We start from the raw sequence: 27746 nt of genomic DNA on the forward strand, positions 1-27746 counted from the left end.
AATATTGGTTTTAAAATATATAAAGTAGGTACGTACTTGATATATATGTATATATAATCATAAATATATTTAATGATCAAGATGTGCAATAAGAAAGAATTTTCCGATATTCATATTTTAGGGATCTTAAGATTTACGGTGGAAATTGAAACTTTCTTTTTGTTTATTTGGTTGCCTTTGGTTGCAGGTTATATATACCGAATTATTTCACAAAGCTAGGTACAATTACGCCGATTTGTCAATTGTCCGTAAAAATAAAATGAAATCAATTAAAATAAAATAACCCCTAGAATATATTAATATATAAATATTAAATTCTCCTAAAAATTCGCGATGATTAATTATGCAGACTTCAATACAGGTCTGTTGGTTATCTTTTGTTGAACATTTTTTTCAACTACAAAGATATACTAATATAGTATAAATATAGGTTTTTTTTATCACCCACCTCGCTGTGTCCACAATCTACCGCAGATAGATTGCTTACCTGATAATGTACTACTGTTCACATAACCATAAGCGAATCTCACGGGCAACGCCACGCGGGATGGCTTATAAAAATTAAAATATAGTATGATTTTGCTTCCATATGCACAGCAAATTATACACAAAAGGAGTTCATTAATCAAAATTTTTTTCCCGGGCAACGCTGGGTTATTCAACTAGTATTTTATAAAAATTAAAATCGTAGTAATGCCAAGTTTCTAGTATACAGAAAACAAAAAAAAATGTAGTAACAAATTATACAGTAAGAACACACACTAAATAGTTCAAACTAAAATGTCTAAAATCTAAACAAAAATAAACAAAAAAAAATTTTCAAAATAATTAGTTCATTAGAGAATGATTATTAAGTGAGCATCAGGTAGTTAAAAAATGAATACAAAAAAATTAGAACTGGATTGTGGGAACCAACAGGCAAATGCAGTTTTGATAGCAAAACAAATATTTGGAAAATATAATAAAAGTTGTACACGCATTAAACTAGAATTAAATAAATGAAAACAGAAATTGAAAGGGAGGTGAAAGTACTCGCAGGCAATTGCATTTTAGAAAACAAAAAAAAATGTAGAAACAAATTATTAAGTGGGAACATACACTAATGAAAGCAAACTATAATCTACAGATTCTGAAATAGGAAAACTATTCACAATAATATTAGTTCACTAATGAAGGAATATTCATAGGGTACCAAGTTATCAATGTTCAAAATTCTATACAAAAAAATCATTGAGAGTTAAATTCATAAAAAAAATTGAAAGAGGGCGCCTGCAGGAAAATGTATTTTAGAAGACAACAAATAAATTTGGAAAAATTTATACAGTAGGAACAAACACTAAACAGTTCAAACTAAAATGTCCAAAATCTTAAACAGAAAAAACTATTCAAAATACTTAGTTCATTAAAGAAGGATTATTCATAGGGCACCAAGTTATCAATGTTCAAAAGTTAATACAAAAAAGGTGGGAAGTGGATGTCGTTCTGCTGTACAGTAGGTTACAAGTGAGTCACTGTAATGGATGGTGTTAAATTTGAATTCAATGATATAATATCATTTTATAAGAAAAACGATTCTGAGCGAAAACGGTCAGTCATTGCAGCCTATGATATTGCCAAGTAATATATTTATATATTTGATGATATTATTGTGAATAAAGTAATTTATATATAACCTATTTACGTGGAACCTTGTTTTAAATTTTCAATCCTTAGCTATAAAAGTTGAACATTTTATAAATTTTCAACTACAAAATAATTATTACATTTTAAATATGATAAATTTTGTCAAAATTTGAACTTTAAATGCTTATAAATAAAAGCTGTGACTAAGGATTTTTAATATTTTTCAATTGCCATTGTAATAATATAGTAGGAGCCTTGTATTAAATTTTTAAGCTTTTTACCCAACAAATAAAATTTTATTGATATTTGTAGAAAAAAAAACTAATAAAATTGGAAACTGAAAATTGATGGTTTCATTATTTCGAGTCCCCTAAAAAAGGTAATTATTAATACTCAATAGTAAATTGAGGTCCGTGTACTTTTAAAACATAAGTAGGTACATTTATTGCGTCTCGGGTATGAAAATATTATGGAAAATGAAAATGTCCGTAAACTGCTCAAAATAAGTCAAAATATTTGGAAAATGTTATGGTGTATAAAAAATGCTAGTATAAACATTCTCTCAAAATTTCATGTACCTACGGTCATTTGTTTTAGAGTAACACCAAAAACCAAAATCGATTTTCTCGCAAACAGACTTTGTGTAAAAATTCTCTTTTTTCCTCAATTTTTCTTTTGTTTTTCATGTCCTTTTTGAAAACTACTAGGAAATTTTAGATTCTGAGCGAAGCGATGAATGTATTGATTTTATAATGATGTGTGTGTTTTTTTTTTTTTTAATTTTTAAAATTTTTTTATTTTTGTGTCTGTCATCACCTTTTAGGACAGTAAAAATGCTTGGATATTCTTCAACAGTAACTTTTCTGATAGGAAAGTGAATCTAGTTGGTAGTTTGGGGGGGGGGGGGGGTCAAAAGTAAAAATTTCTCAGTAGTTTTTAAAAGCGACGTGAAAAACAAAAGAGAAATTAAGGAAAAACTGCAATTTTTATGCAAAATCTATTTTCGAGAAAATCGATTTTGGCGTTACTTTAAAACAAATAAACGTATATACATGAAATTTTGACTGAATGTTTATATTAGCATTTTCTATACACCATAACATTTTTCAAAATAAATATTTTGACTTATTTTGAATTGTTTACGGACTTTTTCAGTTTCCATTTTTTTAGTTTTTATTTTCTATAAAAATCAATAAAATTTTATTTGTTGGGTAAAAAAGCTTGAAAATTTAATAGAAGTCTCCTAGGTTATTGTTTCAAAAGCAGATGAAAAAAATTAAAAATCCACTGTCACAATTTTTTTTTATAAGCTTTTAAAGTTCAAATATTGACAAAATACGTAAAAATGACAAAAATTTGCAAATTATTTTGACTTAGAAATTCATAAAAATTTTTCGTTTTAAATCTATGATTTGAAAATATAATAGAAGATTCCTCATAAGTTTGTCTACTTTTATCAAAAAAAAAAAAATGTCTACAAGAAAGTCAAATTAAATTTTTATGAGCGTTTGAAATTCATATTTTTACAACATTTGATATCACGATTTCTCATGTAACGATTTTCTTATTTTGTTGTAATTAAAAAACAAACGATTGTAGATACTTGAAAATTTCACTGAATGTTTATATTAGAATTTTCTATACACTATAAAATTATTAAAATTTATAAAATAATTTGAATCTTGTTGAGCTATTTACGGACATAGTCAGTTTTCAATTTTTTTAGATGTTACACGGCACTGTCCCACCGTGCTGCTCGGAGTTACGACAAGTCGACAACGCGTTAATTTTCATAAACGCGAATCCGCCGGACAAACGACGTTAACTTTGTCCGAGTTCGGACGATTGTTGTAGGTACTAGGTGCATTGTTAATTGTTATAATTTTTATATTTCTGAGATGAAATTTCCATTGCTGCCAATGGATTGATCAATCCTCGATGTTGTTTTTATTATCATTTTATTATCATTTATGTGCGTCTCAAGTGATAACTCAAACTGGTAACCACGATTTAAGATTTTGATTACCTTAAGTTCTTAAATCGTGCTGGCCACTGGAAACTTTACTGCATTCGCATTTGGCGCCTTTTGCGGTACCTACTACTTAGAAGGTAGCACAGTTCCAAATTCCAGTAAGAATGTAGGATGCATGACACTAAATTTATTTAATTAGATTTTCTATCCAACCTACTTAATACTTAGTATTGACAAGTCACACAAAACATTGAACTATTCGAGGATTTAAAGATAATATTCTTCCATTACATCTATGGACCAGGTGTAATATTTCTTGAGTGGTCGGTACATTATATTATTATTGTACATAATTACTATTTGTAATACCTATGTTGGTAAGTTTTTCCTCAAAACTAGATGGGAACAATTTTGGCTGTTTTGTTGAGCATGTATTTATTTCAGGATTCAGATCATTAAAGTACAATTTACTGGTTTACCTTGTTCATGCTTTGTTTATGCAAAAATTATGGCATCTGCTACTATTATAGTGCGCCATTTTCCTCCACAAATTTCGTCTGAAGAAAAAGAAGAATTTCTCAAGTATTTTGGCGCCAAGTATGTTAAAATATTGACATCTAAAACGGATCGGAGATGTATAGCTTATGCAAGGTAACTTATTTTTTCAAAATCCTTGTGTATTTTTTTTTATTCACTGCACGCTGTCCATATTTTTAGGTTTGAATCCCAAGAATTTGCTGAAGCTGTTATCCAACGGTTGCATCAAAAAGAACTATTGGGCTATAGGTTGACTGTCGAATTGTCTGCAAATGATCTTGACATAAATCTAATGAAATGCCCTAAACCACTACCAGTAACTGAATGCAATACTGACAAAATAAAACAGTTACAGGAGGATTATCTAAAAAAATTAAATAGTTGGTCAGCTGCGATTGACCTAAACCAACCACCACCACATCATCTGCACTATAGTTATCCCGATCCAAATCCACACATACTGTCAAATATTGTCAATGCATTAGCTTGTAATCAAAAGTTCTACTATCAAGTCTTACATTTGATGAATCGTATGAACCTGCCAGCACCTTTTGAACCAGTCATAGGTTACCCCCTGAATAAGTTAATGAAAATCGAAACTGCAGATAAATATACCACTACTGATGAAACTGATCCCGAGCTTTCAGAATCTGAAATGGAAAGTAATGATGAAAGTGATCATAATGTAGAACCTAAATTATCCATGGTGAAAAAGAAAATATTCAAAGTCATAAAACCTAAGCGTTTAAAGAATGTTGCAATTACAGCATCAAAAAAGGCCAAAGTTGAATTGGCCAATGTTTTTGACACTGTTGAATGCGAGATACCAAAGAAGATTGAAGTCAAAGTATCGGCAGAACTAAAACCAGCCGAGGGACCAACTGCCGATACTGAAGGAGGATTTGGTGTAATATACTCAGTAAAAAGTACAAACAAAGAAGAAGTTAAAAAAGAAAGCGAGTCAGATGATGATACAACAGGAGATTGTATCAGTAAAGAAGAATTAGCTACTAATAGATTATCAGATAAAGATATGAATAATATGCCAATTTTTAAGAATTATTGTCCTGGAGCTCCATCTTGTAGATTATACATAAAAAATTTAGCAAAAACAGTGCTGGATAATGATTTAAAATATATTTATAAGAGATTTTTCAAATCTGGTGATCTTAAACCGGGAACTATGTTAGTAAAATTTAATATTTGTATTACTATTTACTATATTAATTTATATTCTAATATATAATTGGTTATGTTCAATATTTGCAGGTTTGATGTACGATTAATGCAAGACGGACGTATGAAAGGTCAAGCATTTGTGACATTACCATGTGTAGAAAACGCCCACCAGGCGCTGAAAGAAACTAACGGATATATTTTAAAAGACAAACCTATGATTGTACAATTTGCTAGATCAGCTACAGCAAAATAAGTATTAATACAATAATTAAATGCATACAAATTGTAATCACTTGTACATAATATGTTTATATTTAAAATGTCATACATTCATACATAAAGAATAATTAATAATATACAAAAAAAATCAGTTTCTTCTCCTTCGCACTCTGGAAATTCTCCACGAATTTGGTTCTTCATATTTGTTATAAAGTGGTTCTAGTCGTTGATTCTTTTTGAACTTGCTCAACTTGGTTGGATCAGAGAATTTGAAGAACGCTGGTGCAAATTCAACAAGCCACCTCGGATCTATTGTTGTTACCTCACGCATGTACTCTTTGGTTGTTTGGACCAGCTCGTGATACATTACCCTGATAATAAAATACGTTTAATTTCATTTTGTGTAATATTAATGCATAATTAATTTGTTTATCAATACTAACCATTCAGGTTGCCTGTTGAACAAAGCACTGCTAGGATGAATATAGACTGCCTGTCCATCAACAAGAGTACGATAACCTTCCTGTGGATCTTTTTTAGATGCATTGCGGAAAAATCCAGAACAAATAGCCTTCTGTATTCGAGCTGTGTTTTTACCAGCCGAAACAACATCTAACTTATGTCTACAAAAATGTATAGCTACATTTTAAAAATGTATCAGAGTTTAAGTATTTAGAATCTAATTATTACCTATCCATGATTCCAAGTAATTGTTTACGAACATCTTGGGCTCGTTTTAGTGTTCGTACTTGGACAAAATTCTCATAGCACCAAGCATTACTAAACTTATTGTTTTTCCAAGAGTTGTACACTGCCAGAAGGGTTAAGTGATCTCCTTCAACTTGATTGAACTTTGCTTTTTTCTGATCAGCCAATGCTTGCTTATCCTTTGGTCTATAGAAGACATTTTGAACGGAAAGCATAGATACAATAGTCAATATTTCTTCGGAACATTGAAGATGAACAGACATTATCAACATTTTGGAGAGGTTAGGTTCCAATGGAAATTCTGCCATCTGAAATCATATAATTATAATTTTCTTCATTAAATATTTAAATTATTTAAATCAGGTACATACTCGTCTTCCCAATCTGGTAAGTAGACCTTCATCATCTAATGCACTTAAAGAATGCAATGATTCCAACGCCATGATTAAACTTTCAACCGGTGGAGCATCCATGAAGTCAAAATGAAGCAAATCATTAATGCCCATAGTTTTCAATTGTAATACCTGGAAAGTAAATAATTTTTAAATTGATACTGTGACAAATAAGTGAAATTAAATATTTAATAACATACTGTGGTTGCTAAATTTGTACGTTGTATCTCAGGAACAGGTGTTGGTAACATTTCATCTCGATAGGCTCTCTCTGTATAAAGTCTGTAACATTTACCTGGTCCGGTACGGCCAGCACGACCAGCTCTTTGTTTGGCTTGTGCCTTAAATTACAATATTGAGCATATAATTTAATTAAGTATTGAATCGATATTTCATACTGCATTAATATACAACAATTATTTTTGTATAACATTGTGACCCATAAAGAGGACTCCACACCAGCATATGTAGTCTTTGTCTTACAAGTGCGTAACATAGCAAATTTACGGTCAAGAGAACACGTTTAGCTCCGTTAGTTTAAAAATTAGAGTAAAACGACCTTTTATGAAACTTGATGGTAAGAACATTCTGTGTTTGTGTGTTGATTTGTTACGATCGTTACATTTTTGGCAAGGTATGTGTATATAATATATTTTAAACTAACGGAGCTAAACGTGATCTGCTGAGTGTAAATTTTCTACGTTACGCACTTGTAAGACGGAGACAACTCATGTGGGTGTGGCGTCCTCTTGAGGGAGCTAGCTACAAGCAACATTTAGGACATTTCTAATCTCGTCTTAACCTCCTGGGATCTATGGTATTTAATAGTGTGAGTTAAATTCAATGTGGGTGTGCATGGCATGTATGTATGTGACTTTGTATGCGCATATACATGTTCATAACTCGATAACAATATAAAATTCACTGTACAAATTTTACGTCAACTAATTTATTGTTTTTATTAATTTATTTATTTGTTTATCAAAGTTAAAGTTCATTAATGTTGGGCACTTTCCTGTTATACGATTCTACAGCTATTATCGCGACTACCACTCAAGACTACCTCCGTTATTACGACTACTGTGATTGTTGAGTGAAACATCACAATCCTGTTATCTAAGACTACCAAAATGTATACACTTTCTTACTACCACAGATTAAATGGAAATTTTCATTTTATCTGTGCTATTACAATAGACTACTTTATTTTTATTAATTATACTTAATTCTTTTATATTTTTTTTAATATGCAGCTACTGTGGAAATAGCCAAATTCTAATTTGTTATATAAAAAAAAAATATTATATGAAGAAAAGATTTTAATACCCAGATAATAGTAATCATTGGTAATATATTTTACATGGTAAACGTGACACTCAGCGTACAGCCATTGAAAACAATAAAATAATAATAATACAAAAAATAATATTATGGTTGTTATTTCCGAACACGAAGATGAACAAAAATGATAAATCCATAAATAAAAGGTGGTGGTTGCGATAACGGATATAGTCTTGGGTGGTAGTCACGATAATAGCCAGTCTCATATAACAGGAAAGTACCTTAATATTATCTAATTTTGGTTCTGAAAAAATATTTGAATTCAGCAGAAAAATATCTGTAGATTGTACAAAACACTTTCCGTTTTTAATTTTAATTATGATTTGTAAAATTTATATTTTCAAGTATTCATTTACAGTGCACAATAATATACGATTTAATTTTTTCGGTGTTCTGTATGATCTATAGACAATTTTCTGTTAAGTTCAAATTTTTTTTCCTGGACCAAATTGGAAAACTTAAACTAACTTTAATTTTGTTAAAAATTAAAGTCTTGAGCTAAAGCTGATGGCAGTAGCGAGGCCCCATAATAAAAAAAATATTAAATACATTTCAATATTTTTAATTTACAAACAGACATACTTGAGAAATTGGTGTGACAACCAAAGAGTCCATTCCAGTTTTTGAATTATAAACTTTTTGTTTTACAAATCCAGGATCGACGACATAATAGATACCATCAATTGTCAACGAAGTCTCAGCAATATTAGTAGCAATAACAACCTGAGTAAAAAAAATATTAAAATCAATATATATATAAAATAATTTTTTATTGGTTTGATAGAATACTGTTTTATTTATACTTTTCGAGATCCAGGAGGAGCTGCATCAAAAATTCTAGTTTGCATTTCACTAGGTAGAGCCGAATATACAGGTAAAATAATTAACTCTGGTATATCAGGTCCTAATGACTTCATTCTCTCATATAAGATTTCACAAGCTGTATCAATTTCTTCTTGACCAGTCAAGAAAAGCAATACATCACCAGGTGGTTCGCGTAAATGTATTTGCATAATTGTGATAAGTGATGCATCTAGATAATCTGTTTCAGGTTCTTTAGTATATAAAACTTCTACAGGGAATGTACGTCCAGGAATTGTGAAGATGGGTGCTTCAAAAAAGTATTGAGAAAATTTCACAGCGTCTAGAGTAGCAGATGTTACAATTAGTTTTAGTTCTTTCCTTTTTGTGACAGCTTGTTTTAATAATCCAAATAAAACGTCCGTGTTTATTGTTCTTTCGTGAGCTTCATCTAACATGATCACAGAATAGTTTTTCAGGTCAAAATCTACTAGACATTCACGCAGCAACATGCCGTCTGTCATGTATCTAAAAACGATAAAAATATTTTGCTAGACTTTCAAAGAATATTATTATATATGAAATAGTTAATCATTAATCATACTTGATGACAGTCTCTGGACTAGTGCAATCTTCAAAACGAATAGTGTAACCAACTTCTTGACCTAATCTGCATCCAAATTCTTCAGACACCCTCTTTGCAACTGACATGGCTGCTACTCTTCTAGGTTGAGTACACCCGATTTTACCTCTTGATGTAAACCCAGCCTCGGCTAAATATTGAGTAATCTGAGTGGTTTTTCCTGAACCAGTTTCTCCAATGACAATCAATATTTGGTTGTCAGTCACAGCCTATTGTCAATTAATATGAATAAGTACATTTGTACAAATTTAAATGTCACTTAGATATAATATGTTATAATATGTATTACTTTGATGAGTTCATCTTTAAGTTTATAAATTGGTAAGCTTTGTCTCTGTTCTAAGAGAGTCAAGTTGGTCTTAATTCCAAATGAACTTTTTTTGCCGCCAATAACGTGTTTTTTCCATTCTGGTACATCTTGGGCAGTCAATCCAATTCCTCGCATGTTTGAAGCTAATTGTCTACTATCATCTAAACATTTTTCAAAATGACAAGTAATTATTATAAATAAATTTTATAATATGCATATGGACATTAATATTACTTACTATCTGGTAGAGGATCAATCCAATTTTTAGTAACATTTTTAGGCACAGAGTCCATTTCTTGTTCGCGTGCCAACATTTTATGTTCTCGGCGTTCTTTGGACAATGCACTTTGCATCATGGCTGCTTGTGCAAGAGAACCATCTGGATTCTTAACTATACGAACCTAAAAAAATATAAAAATAACTATTATACATTATTTTATAATGTTTAAAAATATAAATTAGGTGTTGTGTATTAAAAATTCTTTTATAAAAGTAAATTTATGATTCTACTAAATAAATAAATACTACACAATAGTCTAACATTAACTTTTATAATTTTGTTCTATTTGTAATGCATACTGGGCTAAGATCGTGGAGATTTCTACCATGTCCATGTAAAAATGGAGGTTCATCTTCAACAATTTCAATTTCAATGTCTTGTTCTTCTTCAGTGTTATCTTTGGGTAAAATTCCAGTTTCTTCATCAAAATCGGGAAGTTCACTTTTATCAATACAATTGGCTGATAACATCTATAGTTAATAATTAAAATCCAGATTAAGTAAAGGAAATATATTATTTTCAAATTTATTTATGTAAATTTACTTGTTTTATTTCCCAGCGCTCTGGTGATGAAATCTTATTCATACGTTTTAAATTTGTCATTTCATCTGCATCAGCAATTGTCTGTAGTTCCAATAAGGAAGTAGGTCTGTCAGGGTTACGGCCACCCATCATATCATCCTCTTCACTAAAATTATTAAAACAGAAGTAATATAGATATTATGTTATCTAGATCTCTTCTAGAATATGTCTGATTACTATGGGACCCCAAATACGGCAGTAGATTCTTCTCTTATAGAACGTGTCTAGAGAAGATTTTTAAGCTCATCAGAGTTTATTCTGAAAATTAATCATCTTCCTCACGACTACCATCCAGTTGTGCATAAACTCGGTCTTGTCTTTTTAGTCATATAATAGTTGAGACTGACTTACTCTATTTACAAAAATTAATTGATATATGTATTGATGCTCCTACCCTACTCTCTCAAATTAGTTTTAAAGTTTCATTCCGTCAAACTAGGTCGTCTACTTCCTTCGTTATTACTTCTAACAATACTAATTAACGCAGAAACCAGCCAATTCATAGGATGACGCGCCTTGGCAATGAGCACCATCACTTGTTCAATACACATTAATAAATTATTGCTATTATTATATTATATACCTAATTATTTATATTTTTTATATCATGTATTTTTGTTTAATTATTATATGTATTATTATTACACATGGTATTGCATGTAATCTTCACAATATTAAAAATAACGACTTGTAAAGACTTAAGTTGGGTAAGTGTAACACCCGCTTAGGTTAAATATATATATTTTTGAGAATTATATTGGGCTCGCTCCCCGTAATTAAATAAATAAATAATATTATATCATACTCGAGATCTCCAGGCTGTATCATTGGATTTAAGTCTTCTCCAGTGTCTTGATCAACATCTTTCATAGACAATGAAATTTTTTGGTTACCACTTATTGATAAAACTTTTACCTGTAAAAATTGATTATTGAATAACTAATATTTTGACAATTCACAGAGTTTTCAAGCATGTCAATGTTGCCAAATGATAATTACTTACCATGACTTTATCACCTCTAGAAACAACATCACTAACAGAAGTCACTCTTCCTTTTTGACGTAATTGTGAAATGTGTACAAGTCCTTGGGATTGACGAAACATATCAAGTTGAACAAAACAACCAAAGTCTACAATATTCAAGACTTTGCCAGGATACACTTTTCCCAGTTCTGGAAATTTGCTCTTTGATTCAATTCTGAATAAAATGACAATAGAAATATATAAAAAAATCGATTTTTACACAAGATCATACTACATGTCTACATAAGGATAAATTGAAAATTTTTGTATGTACAATTAAAGAATATAGAAAATATTAAATTACATACTCTTTCTCATGCCTTTCTTTTCTTTGTCCATCATTGCTTCTGTCACGTCTATCACGACTCCTATCACCCTGTCTATCACGATTTCTGTCACGTTTATCATGACTCCTATCTCTCTGTCTATCACGATTTCGGTCGCGTTTATCACGATTCCTATCCCCCTGTCTATCACGACTTCTATCCCTTTGTCTATCACGACTTCTATCCCTTTGTCTATCACGACTTCTATCTCTATGTCTATCACGACTCCTATCTTTTTGTCTATCTCGCTGTTTATCGTGACTTTTGTCTCCACGATGTTTTTCTCGACTTCTACTTCTGTTTTTAGAATTTCGCCTCCTGTGATGTCGATCATGACTCTTAGATCGACTTCTAGACAAACGTTTATCATCTGAAGCACTAGGCTTGTTAGTTTCGTCTTCAATGCCACTAAAAATAATTATTTAAATACAGTATTAATAATTAAGTCTAATTTTTATAAAATGTATTCATACTTGGTGCTAAGAATTGGAGCAAAAGACTCTAATTCTGCCATGACAGCACTAATGGGGTCATTTTCTTCACCAACAAGGTCATTAGGTATTGCTAAACCAGGAAATTTACATGCAAGTGTGTCACTTTTTTCAATATTTTCATATGATTTATTTCCTGATAGTTTGGATGTTTTCGGTTGCATGTGCTGTATAATACGCAGCAAATTGGCAATAAATGAATCCTTCAAAAAAAATAATAAATTAATAAATAAATGCATTTATTTCTATAATATATATCATGATGACAATGTAAACTTACGGAAAATTCAGCTCCATTTTTCAGAAGAGCTTTTTTGAATGCTTCCAATGTATCGTTTTTGTAAGCCAAGTCAATAATAAATTCAGCTAGAAATTAATTAAATGTATAATATAAGGATAACAATACTAAGGAAAGATTCAAAGATCAGGTTTAATTAATGATGTCTTACCCAAATCTTTATCGTTGAGTCCCAAATGATTTTCTAATTCGGTACATATTTTTGATACTAATGACAAATGTTCCAATTTTGGTAATTCATCCATAGTGATACAATTAACTAATAATAGAATTGTTATTATAAAACCTAAACTTAACACATGATCGTGAATAGTGATCACTGGAACAGTCGAACAGCCGAACAGTCGAACAGTGAAAAATGAAAAATATAAACCAACGGAATATTATCAGTAAACAACAAAAATCGTGTTTTTATTATTTTAAATGTTTGAAAACAATTGATACGGATCGGGAGCCCCAACGTTGTGAAAATGATTCTGTTTGGTTTTCGTCAGGTTGGCGTTGTGCTTATCATTGAAACGAGAGACTTTTCAGTTTTCAATACGATTCAACTATTATTATTATTATTATTGTAATTTGTAATACTTACACATAAAAAAATTCATATTTTATTTTTCGAATAAAACCAGACTTAGTCAATGTTATCTTTATTTCGTTTAAGTTTTCTTGTATGTTTTGTAGTTTTGTACTTTTGTGTTTAGGGTAAACAACCAGTGTCAGTGTCAATGTATTTACTGCGAAATTCAATAATTTGCAGATGCAGACAGCCAAAAGAAAAATTAGAATAATGAATATCAACGCAGATATTATATTATCCATCGGAATTCAGCCATAAACGTCATAATGTGAGTGTATTTTTTTTACTATTTCACTAATAATCACTATTATTGACCATAGCAAATAATGAAATAAAATCGCATAGGTTAGCATATAGGTTCTATGTACACAGAATACCAAAATGTCTGGTAGTAACCCAATGTTTTCCACATTTTCTTTGATACTTATCTAATAAGTTTTTACTTGCTGTTTTGGTTGATTTATATTGATAAAACCAAAGGGTTAAATATTCTTTTGTTAGTTTGTGGTCATGTAGTAACAAACTTCTGTCACCATTATTTATTAAACAATTTATTAACTATTTAATAATTGGGTAGGTACACAATTTGTATTACTCTCAATATTTTGGTACTTGTAATGTTATTTAAGTAGGTAGACGATTGATAAATGTTTTGAGACACAAATACCAAAATATCTAGGTATAGATCTAATTATTTTTACTTAAAAATATTATATAGTTGTACCTATTACCTATATCATAGAATAAAGTTTATCAGTGTTTACTTTTAGGTAGGTAATCCATGTATAAAAATGATAGCCATTTAAAAAACATTGTGTTTCAAAATATATTTTGTATCATTGACATTTTGAATATATCAACTTTGAGTGTATGATTATTAAGTTTCAAAGAATAAATATCTCATAAACTTAGATTAATTACTTCTAAATGTTCACCTATCGAGCAAATTATTGACCTTGTAGTTTGGTTGTTTTAAATAACTTGTAAAATCATAATATTTAGAAACTAGGTAGGTAGGGGCATACCTTAATTTATACTAAACTAACTTTTTCTTAAAAATACCTACATTCTTTGAAATACATAGGTAAATCTACTACAATAACAATGATAAAGCATGTATCCATCGGTATCTTAAATTATATATCATAAAGTTAACCTTGACCTACATAAATATATAATAATGATCATTAATGATTTCATTTTCATTTATTATGAAGTTGTTATGTTAAAAAGTGAATTTGTTTACATGTTTTTACTCAACAAATTATTGAATTTCTGATTTACAATTCAACTAAATATACTCCATTATGTTTACTAAAATATTATAATAAGTCATTACATTTTTTTGACTAGGTAAATTATAATACCTATATATTATAGATATACATACACATTTATATATTTATACTGAAAATGGTATATTTACCCTGAGATAGGATTAAACAGTGATACTTTGTAAGTTATACTTTAAATTTAATAATTATGAAAAATAATGTAATACATAAAATTATATTTTTGTATCATTCAATTATTATTTTTTCATGTAGTCTATAATTTTGTTTGTAGGTATGCAAACATATTATAATATAACTTTGTTGGTTTTTCGCCATATTTATTTATCACTTTATCATGTTAGAATAATAGTAGGTTGATAGGAACTAATACCTAGTTAATTATTATTTATAAATAACTAATTCAACTGGTTAGTCATATTCATTGAGATGTGTGTTGATAGAACAATCTGAAACTATACTACTCTACTTACCTAGTAGTGTTTTTTTTAGTTACCACACAATGTCATTACTCATGATTAAATATAATGTTTGGCGATAATATTGTAAATATTTTTTTAGATTCTGAGTGGAGCGATATTAATAATTTATTTTATTGATTTTAAAATGATGTGTTTCTTTATTTTTTTTGTTTTTGTGTACGAGATAAGTAGTTAAAATAATGCTTCGACTTTCAACTTCAGTATCTTGTTTAATGGGGAAGTGAAAATAGTTGTTGCATTGAGGAGGTCAAAATTTAAAATCCCTAGTAGTTTTCAAAAGCGCCGGGAAAAACAAATAAAAAACCAAGGTAAAACGGGAATTTTTACGCAAAATCGATTTTTTGTGTAACTAAAACAAATTACCGTAGATTCATTAATTCACTGAATCTTTAAATTATCATTTTCTATACACCATAGTATTTTAAAAATATTTTGACTTGTTTTGAGCTGCTTACAAACATTCTCAGTTTCCAATTTTTTTAGTATTTTTTTTCTATAAATGTCAATCAAATTTTATTAGTTGGGTCAAAAAACTTGAAAATATAATATAAAGCTCCTAATATATTGTTAAAATGACAGTTGAAAAATATTAAAAATACATAGTCACAATTATTTTTTATGAGCATTTAAAGTTAAAATGTTGACAAAATACGTAGAAATCACAAAAATTTGCAAAATAATTTGAGGTGGAAATACATAAAAAATTTTTTTTAAAATCTAATATTTGAAAATTTAATACAAGATTCCTTATAAGTTTGTCTACCCTTATCAAAAAAAATGTCTACCGGAAAGTCAAATTAAATTTTTATCAGCGTTCGAAGTTCATATTTTTACAACTTTTGATATTCACTCGATTTCTCAAGTAACGATTTTATTATTTTGTTGTAATTAAAAACGAATAACTGTTGGTACTTAATATTTACATCAAACATTTATTTTATCAATAATCTTATACTTGATAACATTTTAAAAATATTTTGATTCGTTTTGAGATGTTTAGAGACATTTTCAATTTTTTTAGTTTTTTTTTTTTTTATAAATGTCAATAAAATTGTATTTGTTGGTTTAAAAAGCTTGAAAATTTAATACAAGGATCCTGATATATAATTACAATAGCTGTTGAAAAATATTTAAAATATATTGGCACATTTTTTTTTACAAGAAATTTCGAATTTTGACATATTTATCAAATTTAAAATTGGAAAATGAATTTGTAGTTAAACATTTATAAAATTTTCAACTTTTACAGCTAAGGATTGAAAATTTAAAACAAGGTTCCACGTAAATAGGTTATATATAAATTTCATTATTCGCAATAATATCATCTAATATACTTATTAATATCATAGGCTGACTGACCGTCTTCGCTCAGAGTCGTTTTCTTATACAAAGACAATTATATTATATCATTGAATTCAAATTTAACATCATCCATTACAGTGACCCACTTGTAACCTGCTGTACAGCAGAGCGACACTCACTTGCCCACCTTTTTTCCAAGATACAGGAAATGTCTTAAAATAAATGGCTGGTAACTATTTCAATAAACATAGATTTAACAAGTTTCCCTACGAATATGGGAACCATTTTGGTAGTTAGTGGTCAGTGATGAAGGAAATATAGAGCCATACAGGTACCTAGTCAGGTAGATGATACTCCATTACGGTATTTGGATACATCTCGATCTCGTTGTATTAAAGTCGTTTTAAATCGTTTACAGCAGTTGATATTTATATAATATTACATATTATATTAAAGTAATTACAACGTATTAATTGTTGGAAGTACGCCGGTAATGATAGGTATGCAAGTGCGTCGAGTATTGGATCATCGAGTTAAAAATTAAAATACAACAACCATGTATCATATTATCTGTATCGTCGACTACACGAGAACGTTATTTAATTTATATTATTTAGCATACCACATGGCTTACTAGTTACTATAATAATGGAATGGCATATTATTGCCGTTATACAGCCATACAGACGGGTTGTTTACGGATGTCTTGTCACAGGTATTATATGTAGACTTCTAAGTGCGTGTTACATTTCTTTTTATGATATCTGTATCAGACGAAGAGACCCGCACTGCTATGACAAAGCTGGAAGTGCTAATCGCCTAATCCCCGCGAGACATTGTAGTACCGATAACCGTGATAGGTATAGGTACAGAATCTTTGTGGTCTTTTTTTGCAACTTTTTCCTTTGCTATACCGAAGGGCATCGCCTCGTGTGCTTGCCAGTGGCGGCGATAATATTGCTATATTTTATTTTTTTCTCATGTGCATACGTCGTTCGCATTTGGCCGCAAAACACACCCGTAGTATACATCATGAGTATGAAATAAGTGTGCGCTTGCGCCTGTGTGTGTATATGTGTGCAGTGTGTACAGTTGTTGACCATTTTCTCTTGTCGGCCAGCGAAACTCTTAACGACTATAAATAGCCCTACCGGTCTGTCTCGCCCCCGCCTGCACCAAGTCGTGGGGCAGCGGCTTAGAGCTTTTTTGTGTCATACGAAAACAAATGACTCATTTTATGTTTGGCGCTGGCACATGGTTTATGGCCTTATTTTATTATTTGGCTTAACTGGAACGACGCCGCATGCACGCGCACAATGTACTGGTATTATTTTGGCATAATATATAATATTATTATGTCCATCGGCTTTTGCATATTATTATTGTTATTATGTTAGGTTGCTTATTTTTTACGGCGCGTGATCAATTTTCGTAAATTAAAAACATATTAGAAGCGCGTACATACGGCGTTCTCATATAGTCTATAGTACGCCCCGTACCCTTGTCCCAACACCAAAATTCGTGTCTCCAGAATAATATAATATAATAAGTACGATAATATGCTTAAATACCTATACTTTTCGCTAGGTCTGTGCACGTTTACTCGTCATTTTTGTTTTAACCTAACCTTTAGTATAAACGTTACAATTTGTCGTATATATTCTATAAATAAAATAAAATAAAATAAAATACATTGTTTGAGGTCTATCGGTATTCAATCGTGTTTGTTCACTGTTAACTATTTGTATTATATTATATTATGATCTTTTTGCATTAATGTATATATAGATACGTCACTAAACCGACTTGCAAAAATTGTCGCGTAACCATAGCGTTTCTTCTGTAGAGTGGACTTAGGATTAAATTATTAGAGGTGCTATAATTCCAAACACTATGATACTGATTTTAAAATTATCTTGGGATAGTATTAATATTATGGTGTTATATGAGTTGTTATTAGCATAGATTAAATATTATACTAATATTATACTAATATTTAATCTATGTTATTAGGTACTTCTTATAATTAGTAGTAATAGACATTGTCAACATTGTCCCAAAAAGATAAACCATTAATTATATCCTTCGATTCTTAATATTTGATTTATATAATATGGTAATAGAAAATTCTGTAAATATTAAATATAAGATTTTTATTGAAACATTTAAGCCAATAATTAGTATTTAGGATTGGTTGGGGTTTCCCTTTGCCCACCCCTTACTTTGCCTATATGTATGTACCATGTTGTTTCCAAAGTTTCCAAGAGCAAATAGGTTTCCTAACCACTGCTACTGTGGAGACAAAACTTTAATACTATGGTTTTTGATTGATATTTGATGCATATTCGTTAAACCTATATTTATAATATTACCAATAGGTAATATTAGGCGGAAATTTATTATTGGTTTTATTGTATGTGTGTGCCTGTGTGTCCGGTGTCGTGTGTGACTTTTACGCAATAAGTTAATGTATCACGTGTTTCCAAGTGTGAGTGTGCGTAAATGCGTGAATATGTTCGGCTGTTACGTGGGTGGAAAAATGGCTTTTAGTCGAGAACCCGACAAAATATAAACGGCTCATGAATATTTTTAGACTAGAAAACAGCATTCTTCAAACAACTGCATATTTGCTTAATGACGAGATAACAATAATTATTGCTATCATATTATATTGTCGTGACTCGTATGAGTACACACAGTACAAATATAAAAATATATAATAATAATATGTATATATATGGTATATGTTTGCGTTTACAATATCGTCTTGTATAAAAGGCTTTCAGTTTACGGAATTACATATTAAAAAATCGCGTATGGCAGTCTGTCGTCCCGTGTATAATATTATTATTATATTTCTTTTTTTTTTTATCGACAATCGGACAATACTACAACGCCACAACGGTTGATATTTGTACGTAGGTACTACGTATTATTCCTTTGAGTCTGTGCATTATTACATTAACATAATAACGTAGCCTTTACCGTGCTTCTTGTGAATTTTTTTAAAAACCCCGCCAACCTTAAAGGCATGACTGATATTGTCGTTCCGACTTTCCGAGACCAGAGTAGTGAGCTGACTGTTCGGGCCGTCATATTTATGTTGCCGGTGAAAATTCAGCTAACTATTTCTCCCTACTAACGATAGTAATTTATAACCGTTTGAATGTAAAATGTTCATATTGCTTATAAGTTATAATATTTCCCTTTTGTCTGTGTAATACAAGCGAAAAATAAGCCTATGTGACATTTGCAAATATTAACATAGATATATTGATAAGTTTACTGGAGTAAAAATATATGTGCATTGTGCAGGTTCTTATAATAATAATTATATACCTACTGCAGTTTTTTCGGTTTATATTTGTTACTAACTTTTAACAGTGTATACGGCAATCGTTTATAAAAAAGTGTTATTAATTGGTTGAAAATCTTCAATACAATCATACAATAACCTACCTGTTGTACGCGTGTATTAATATATATTTAAATTTTTGATATATACAACACTATAATATACTAATATAGTATATACAGTAGCACAGTATACACAGAGGAAAGTAAAATATATATGTATGCTCAATTAATTCTTTACCATTCTAAACTAAAAATTATAATAATATAAACGAAAAATTTCAAATTATTAGTGCATTATTGGTATAAATTTAAAATATTTTATCTTTTTTATTAGTATATTTTTTTGTCAACCAGGTAAGTAGTATATTTTATACCTTACTTTTAAATCAAACATTTTGTTATATATATATTTAATTGTATACACACTTTTTAATGTTTAGTTAAAATTTAATAGCATCTATGTTCTTTTTTTTATTATTAGACACATAATTTAATAATCAAAAGTCAGTTTATTCTAGTCTTTAGTCCCAGACATTTCTGTTAGTTGTTTGCTATTAAAAGGAATTATATAACGCGAATCGTTTCAAAATATAAATATTAACATATGTTGTTAAAAAAAAAAAGTTTGGGATTCATTAAACAAAAAATATACATATAGTTTATACGTTTATACGTAATATACGTATACTTATATATTTTATGCATAGTTTATTTTGTAAGACCTTTTTCTTAAATTTTTTATGTCTGCAGTTAACTAAGATTATAGGATATTTGTGTCCTTTTATGTTTATTCCAATTTCCAGCCGGTTATTTTATTAAACCACTACTACAGATAGAATCTGCCATTAAAATGGCCGATGAGGATTATCTTGTTTCTTGAGTACTGTATATCATGCCAAAAAAACCTAACCTAAAAACAAACAGTTTTAAATTATTAATTTAAATATTGTCACTAAAAAATAAAAATACTAAACATTAGGATGATGTATTTAAAATTTGAACGAAAGATTTAATATTCTCGATAGTGAACTAGTGAAATAAAGTTAAGCAATATATGATTTTATTTTTCTTAATATTTGACTAGCATATACAGTCGTGTCGTGAAAACTCGAACTTCCATAACTGTCTCGTATACACATTATAGTGATTTATCAAACATGTTCCCACCTTTTCCCTCAATGATGCAGTTATTCAAAATCTGGTTTTTGTAATTTTCAAATACCTATATTTAGTTAAAGACCATAATATGTTTAAAGTCTTGAGATTTTTAGTACTACTAAAGGAGTGTCCTGTGGGGACACAAATCTATATTTTTCAAATGAGAACCTCTTTTTTTGACAAATTATTTAAGTAGCGGGTAATTTTTCTGAAAATTTTATCTTATCAAAATTTAAGTTCAAACGAGTAATTTTTGGGTTATTCAACTCTGTGTACTTAAGATTAAGGATAATATCCAATAGGTCCTGCAATAGTGAGTTTGGAAGATATGAGGGCTATGGGGAATTAAAAACTAGCAATTAATAGTAATCTATTAACATTTATAATTTGTAAGAATGGTTAAGTATAATAAACGATTGATCCAATATTACATTTATTTTATAGTTTTGTAAAAAATTTTTTCAAAGGACTTTTCTCTAAGTATAACTGAAAACTACTCATTCAAATTTTGAACTAGGTATACCAACACTTTTAAAAAATTATCTTCTGAATAATTTACAGTTAGAAGGGGGGGGGGGGGGGTTCTCAGTTGATAAAAAAGTATGTATCAAAAAGAACACTCCTTGCTTAGTACTAAAAATTTAGAGAATTTGAAAATATGGTTTTTCAGTATGTTTAAAAATGGTGGTGATCATGCTAGGTTAGGTTAGGTTCACCATGTACTTGTACTATGATGTATGATTTAATTTTTTGGGTATGTTAATAAATAAATTCTTTAGTGAAGTTTCAATGTTCTTTCATTTTTTTTTATGGGTGCATTGCATTATTTTATAATTTATACTTGGAAATTATACTGTACATCGGATGAAGTATAACTTTGAAAGCTCATTAAATATTTATTTCTGACAATAAAAGTCAACAAATAATGGACAAAATACATAGATTACAATGTATAATGGTATAGTTGATAAATATTATATTTTTACGAACATAAATTTAAAAGTATTAAAAAAACGTAATATTAACGATGTAGAACGATTTCAGTAATCGGGTATTTCTTTACTGTCCCTTTATATTATGTAATATACTTATGCATTTATGTGATATTAATAAGTAGGTACTGTATAGTGTGTCTATATTTGTACTTTTTTTCTTATAAAAATGTTGTGTTAATATGTATCATTGTATAACTTGTGTAGTTGTGTATCATCGTTGTGGGTGACTTGTACTGTGACGTATATTTTTAATTTTTTTAATTAGTTCAAGCTCCTGTCCAATTTTTTATATGTGTACCCCATTAAAAGGGTCCAACGGATGAATACGTTTTATTACTCTTATATATAGAAATATAATTTGTGTGTATCAGAGTGTATATTATGACCAAAAGAAAAACTAGAACATAAAGGTTTACTATATTGCCATTTGGTGTGTATTTTAATGGGTTGTTTTTTATTTTATTTTTTCTTGCCCTGTCTCTTAGGCTCACCACACTCTCACTCGTCATACACCATTCTAGACGTTATACAATGTGTGGGGAACGCTGACTGTAGGTTTTTTCAGTATATCCCCACCAGAATTTGAACTTTTGTGTTAAAAAAACCTGTTGTCGAAATTATTAAATCATCAGACTTTTTCGTCATTATAATATCTACGTCTACTCTGTCAGTCCAGTATACAGTCGATTCGTCGTCGTCAGTGGATCTGGAACGGTTCTTAGTGCGGATTATATTTGACAGTTGGCACTCAGACTCAATTTGATTTTCCTTACTGTTTCAGTGACTTAAATTTAGAAATGCTGACTTCCCGTTCAGCCTACATTTTTTTTTAAATTTGCCCCCCATTTTTTAATGACCGTGGGCGGTATTTGAGCTATCCTGAATTTGGAACTTCAATCATATATGACACGAATCTGTAGACGCCCATAAAAACGCGTCATTTAAACAAATAGACCTACATATCCCGGCCTGTCTAATTGGCTGGGCCAACACTGAAATAATATAAGTAGGTCAACTGCGAGTAAAAGTAATTCCACCCTACTCCTACATTGTCGTTATTGACGATTGACAGGGTACTTATTGCACTTCCGAGCAACAATAATGTTACTATGTACGAATACGTGTTTTTCTGTGGATTCTTTACGCGTATTACATTAATATATTTACAACATAATATATTTTCGAATAATATCACAAAAATAGTGTCTTTGAGTTATGGTTTATTATTATTGTTTAATAATTAAATAATTATAACGGAATATACTATAATTATTGTTCCTCGTCAAAATGTTTTTCGGGTGATTTGACATGAAATCAATTTCCTTATTACCTGTCCAATTTTCATGATCGAATTATAATATTATGTATGTGGTCTTATAATGTCAATAATAATAATACCTAGTGATAAATTTAGACCACGTAAATGATGCAATAGCGGTACTTTCATTGCATAATGACGTGCATTTACTATATGCGTCAAATTTTCAACGCATTTTTACGCTTTTTTATTTTTAACGATTTAAATGTAAAAATAGATAAAAATAGATAAATGTATTAGTTCATGTAATATTTATATTTATGAATTAAAGTTTGAATGAATTAATTTCACTATTATAAAATAAATAATGTACCTATAGTACCTAGCAGGTTATTATTATTTTAATTCTTTTTTAAATCAAGGCAGTCAAAAAGTTTAATAAAAATAAGTAGGCGAAGTTTTTTAGGAAAAAAGTAAGTTTAGTTAAGTTTTGGTTAAAAAAGGCCAATCTTACGGTAAACATTTAGTTTCGCGATCAGTAAAAAAAAAAACATTATTTTAGATAGTTATTGAAGTAATTAGAAATTACAATACAACATTATCGAAAAAATTATATATTTTATTATTTATAATTATTATACATTAAGATTTCTATTTTTTTAAATGACAGTATTTTAATATCTAACCTAACCTTTTTTAATTCATACTCTGAAGCAAAATATTTAATATTTAAACTAATAGTTTATCCGTTGTAACTTATAGGTATATTGTAAAATTTTGATGAGCAGAGAAGTAGTGAACAAACATTTATGAAGTAATCCGTGACCTCCACACAACTCATTTAAACTTTAAATATTTATAATTAATTAACTATATGATAGGTACTTACTCAATTGAAACTCCTTTTTAATACAGGTATTGAAATTCTCAGAAAAATAATCAACTTCGAAATATAAAATAATACAATTTGCAGTCATTCATAAAATTAAAAACTTAAAAATGATAAGTATTTAAGAATAAAAATAGTAATAGTATAATTGTTTTTCAAAAATATTGTATTGCAATGACTTTTAATAATCGAAAAAATATTACCAAAAACGTTAACTTTTTGAGAAAATGCCAAATAGAATCCCTTTGTATCAATATTTTTTTTAAATCTTGACAAATGAATTTTTAAAACTATAGATTAAAATATTAAATCTTATCCCTGATGATAATGTATATAATTATATAATGTGAAATTAAATTATTTTAAAATTCTAATGAGTTACTCTTTTCAATTGTAATCATACAACTTAAATACTTGAAAAAAATTAATTTTAATATAGAAAAATTAATTTATATTTGAGAAATGTTATAATGTTGTAAAATAAATTGTTTATTTTTACTTATTTTATTATATTATGCTATATCATGTATGTATAAAATAATTTTTTGATTTCATTAAATTTGGTTGGTTGGTTGGTATTTGATTGACTTCTGTTTGGAAATGATATATTTAGGATTTGTTTAACAAAAAAATATTAACATCAACGTTTCGCTTTAGCGCTTTAAAGGAACAGGATGTTTGTCCCCTAAGGTTGGATACACAGTTTTAAAATAGAAATTCAAAGCATTTTTTTGCGTATGTTGTCTATTTTGCTCACATCAAAGCTATAGGTATGTCTGTTTGTATTTGCGTATTTAACAATAAGTTAGAGAAACTAAAAAAAAGTGTAATAGAAAGTTTATATTTGTTTTTAATCATTCGATGCAATTCGTTTAGTTTTAATAGTTAAAAGTTATGATTATATCGAGTTACTATTCTCTAAATAATATTGTTAGTTTTTATACATAATTATAAAATATTTATGAAGGTAAATAATACTATAATTACTATTATTACTATAAATATTTAAGTTAATAAATATTATATTGATTTTCGTATTAATAATATGTTATTAATTACTCTAGCTTAAAATACAATTATTCATGTTTTCCTTGATTTTTTTATTCTCTACATTACCGAGGTGATTTTTAGTTACAGACTTCTATTTTCATGTATTTCATATATACATATGCATTTGAAATTTAAATATTTATTTTTGGATTTATGTGTATTTGGTTTGATAAATGTTGACTTAATGACCAAAATGATTAAAATTATAAAAGAATTCGATACAATAACAGTTATTATAATTTTTTGTCTTCGTTAAAACTTATTATCTTCCGAGGAAAAAATAGTATAATATATATATTTTATGAATACACAAAATAGTCGATGCACAGTCTAGTTACACCACAGTAGACGCGTTACTAGGTAGTAGGTACATACTTTTTTTATACGGAAATAATGCAGTGATTAAGTTTATTTTTTATTAGTTCCCCTCATTCTTTTTACACCATAAAAACTGATCACTGTGTATAATACACTTTTAAGCTGACAACACATGGCCCTTTCTGTATGCAGGACATGCAGGTGACGTGGTCCTCATTATTCAGGGCCTATTTAAACACATTAGTTGTTTTTTTGGAGTAAACAGATAAAAAAATATTCATTCTCCAGACAATTTATGCAAAACAACTCATTAACATTATAACCGTGTAAATTATATTGAGAGGCATGTCACAGTTAAACAATGTCTAATGTTTACACTTAACAATAATGACCACATTATTTGAAGTATTTTCATCGTTTAAGTATAATGGTCAAAACATTCTATAATATTAATAATAATTCGTTAGACACTAATCTTATTCTTATTTTTTTCTTAATAAAAAAAAAAAAAAACGTTGCCAGCATTTTAATTTGTCCAATACTAACTTTGTTCTTTAGATTCACTCTTGATTATTAACATTATTAAATTGTATGTAGAGAATTTCTGCTACTGCTACAACACCACACTAAAGTGATGTTTATATTTTTGGCTTGCAACTCTTATCGTTTTGTTTGAGATTGCAGATATATTTCCCTTTCTACAGGATTTATTTAAAATTTACGTGTTGTAAAGTATACGTGTGTGTATTACATAATCCCGATGGTCGTTGTGCAATTAATTTTTTTACTCCTTCCAGCAATAACAATAATAATAAACAGAGAAAATGCTCGCCAATATATGTCCGCATCAGCGATATTTCATATCTCGGTAAAAATAGAATTGTATACACTGACGTCTTACAAATTTCTTGATGTTAATTTTTTCATTAAATAGATTTGAATAAAAATACAACTTTTTGAGGTTCCTGCAATTTTTATGGCAACCTCGTGTTTATGAGGCGTAATAAGAACGATGCGTGGTAAATTACAAAATCTCTTTTGGATTATCGAGTATGACTTTTTTTAACGAAGTTTTTTTTTACAATGCGGCCGTGGTCGTGTCAAAACAATTTAAAAGAATAAAGTTATAATAAGCTCCAGTATACACACATATGTATAATATTTAGGTACATGCATAATTTTATAAATGTAAACGAAATAAAAGAAAATGAATCTAAAGGCTCGAGGAATTTCGGGCGTCAAAATAAATTACACTCGTGTACGTGGGGCGTCCGCGCGTTAGCAGTGGGTATATGGTGTATATACGGTGTGTTACAGGCGTACGTGTATACGTGTCCCGATGTCGATGCCAGCAAATATGATTTGTGAGTCCGTGGAAATTGTCACGTTAAACGTCTGTAGAGAGTTTTTACGTACGTATTTTTCTTTTATATAAATAAACACACGTTGTCAAAATCGTATAAATTGTCACCCCTAAATTACAACTACACGTGTGCTTGTTATTTTTGGTTATTTATTATGTGTTGTTACCTTAGCTCCGAGGAGAAAAAAACCCTATTCGTCTTGTGCTTGAAAGATGCATCGTCGTCATCTAGCATGATATATGAAAGTCAATCATTATATTATTGTATATTATAATATAATATGATTTGGTTGTGGTGTCGAAGTATAATATAGATGTCTACATTGGCAGGTGCAATGCTGTCTATATCTCGTAATGTTATTTGTTGAATTCAGATGAAGTAAAATACTATTACATTATATGGTTTTAAAATTCTACACAATTCTTCACAAAATATTCGAGTTCAATTTTTTTGGTTCTCAGTAGATCCATCAACTTCTTCTGAATACGAAAACTGTTCATTTAGTTTAGTTTTAGAATACAATGTTTAAAATGTATGTTGTATTTATATTTTCAACACAGTGAAATCATATAAATAACAATATAATATTATTTATATAATAGCTGCTACAATTTTTGTGTCCCATGTTTTACGAATTTATTATTCGTCTAGCTACAGTACATACTACAATATAATATACTATATACTATATAGGTACGTATACATTTCCGCTGCTAATAAATAATAAAATATATTATAAATGTATGACAACGGATAAAAATCAATTCATTTCATTAATATGTATGTACAATTATTTGAGAAAAAACACTATAATCATTAATTTTGATGCAGGTTTTCTGTAGACAATTGGATCAAGTTAGTAAGTACAATTTGGGAAGTCAAAATTGAAAATTCTCAGTACCCACTTTTTAAAATGTTTGGAAGAACTAAAAAAAATACTTAATAGGAAAATTTATTAAAATGTTAATAATATTATTA

The 27746-nt window shown here is 29.0% G+C and overlaps 3 protein-coding genes across 5 annotated transcripts in view; 2 read left to right on the forward strand and 1 right to left on the reverse strand.

The window, feature by feature from the left end:
• Positions 1-3544: 3544 nt before the first annotated feature.
• Positions 3545-5564, forward strand: LOC132947498 (RNA-binding region-containing protein 3-like). 2 transcript variants are annotated; one of them, XM_061017808.1, is made up of 4 exons: positions 3545-3972; positions 4047-4246; positions 4313-5317; positions 5402-5564. In XM_061017808.1, the coding sequence occupies exons 1-4, from the start codon at positions 3967-3969 to the stop codon at positions 5562-5564; spliced, it is 1374 nt and encodes a 457-aa protein (XP_060873791.1). In that variant the 5' UTR covers positions 3545-3966. The 2 variants fall into 2 exon arrangements, with proteins under 2 accessions (XP_060873791.1, XP_060873792.1); XM_061017809.1 differs by having other exon boundaries at positions 3548-3972; positions 4040-4246.
• A 15-nt stretch (positions 5565-5579) lies between these two features.
• On the reverse strand, positions 5580-13112 carry LOC132947496 (ATP-dependent RNA helicase DHX8). The gene is made up of 18 exons (XM_061017802.1): positions 12878-13112; positions 12709-12794; positions 12411-12631; positions 11920-12345; positions 11591-11786; positions 11393-11502; positions 10549-10693; positions 10305-10475; positions 9964-10126; positions 9705-9886; positions 9377-9624; positions 8775-9300; positions 8554-8694; positions 6831-6971; positions 6610-6762; positions 6221-6546; positions 5974-6153; positions 5580-5901 (listed from the first exon to the last, which is right to left on the reverse strand). The coding sequence occupies exons 1-18, from the start codon at positions 12969-12971 to the stop codon at positions 5679-5681; spliced, it is 3732 nt and encodes a 1243-aa protein (XP_060873785.1). The 5' UTR covers positions 12972-13112; the 3' UTR covers positions 5580-5678.
• A 173-nt stretch (positions 13113-13285) lies between these two features.
• The window catches only part of LOC132947497 (myocardin-related transcription factor A), a 70705-nt gene continuing 56244 nt past the window's right edge, over positions 13286-27746 (forward strand). For both annotated transcript variants that reach the window (XM_061017807.1, XM_061017806.1), the window contains exon 1: positions 13286-13571. The gene's annotated coding sequence lies outside the window, so the exon portion shown is untranslated. The remainder of the gene's footprint in view (positions 13572-27746) is intronic.

The sequence above is a fragment of the Metopolophium dirhodum genome, chromosome 6, assembly GCF_019925205.1.
Source record: "Metopolophium dirhodum isolate CAU chromosome 6, ASM1992520v1, whole genome shotgun sequence".
Taxonomy (NCBI): Eukaryota; Metazoa; Arthropoda; class Insecta; order Hemiptera; family Aphididae; genus Metopolophium; species Metopolophium dirhodum.

Excerpts from the sequence above, each read along its gene's own strand:
- LOC132947496 (XM_061017802.1), bottom strand. The coding sequence starts at position 12,971 with ATGGATGAATTACCAAAATTGGAACATTTGTCATTAGTATCAAAAATA. Across the intron at positions 11,503-11,590 it reads CTAGAGGTGATAAAGTCATG|GTAAAAGTTTTATCAATAAG; the intron begins GTAAGTAATTAT and ends CAATTTTTACAG. Across the intron at positions 6,763-6,830 it reads GTACAAATTTAGCAACCACA|GTATTACAATTGAAAACTAT; the intron begins GTATGTTATTAA and ends TTTACTTTCCAG.
- LOC132947498 (XM_061017808.1), top strand. Across the intron at positions 4,247-4,312 it reads AGATGTATAGCTTATGCAAG|GTTTGAATCCCAAGAATTTG; the intron begins GTAACTTATTTT and ends CCATATTTTTAG. Across the intron at positions 5,318-5,401 it reads GATCTTAAACCGGGAACTAT|GTTTGATGTACGATTAATGC; the intron begins GTTAGTAAAATT and ends CAATATTTGCAG.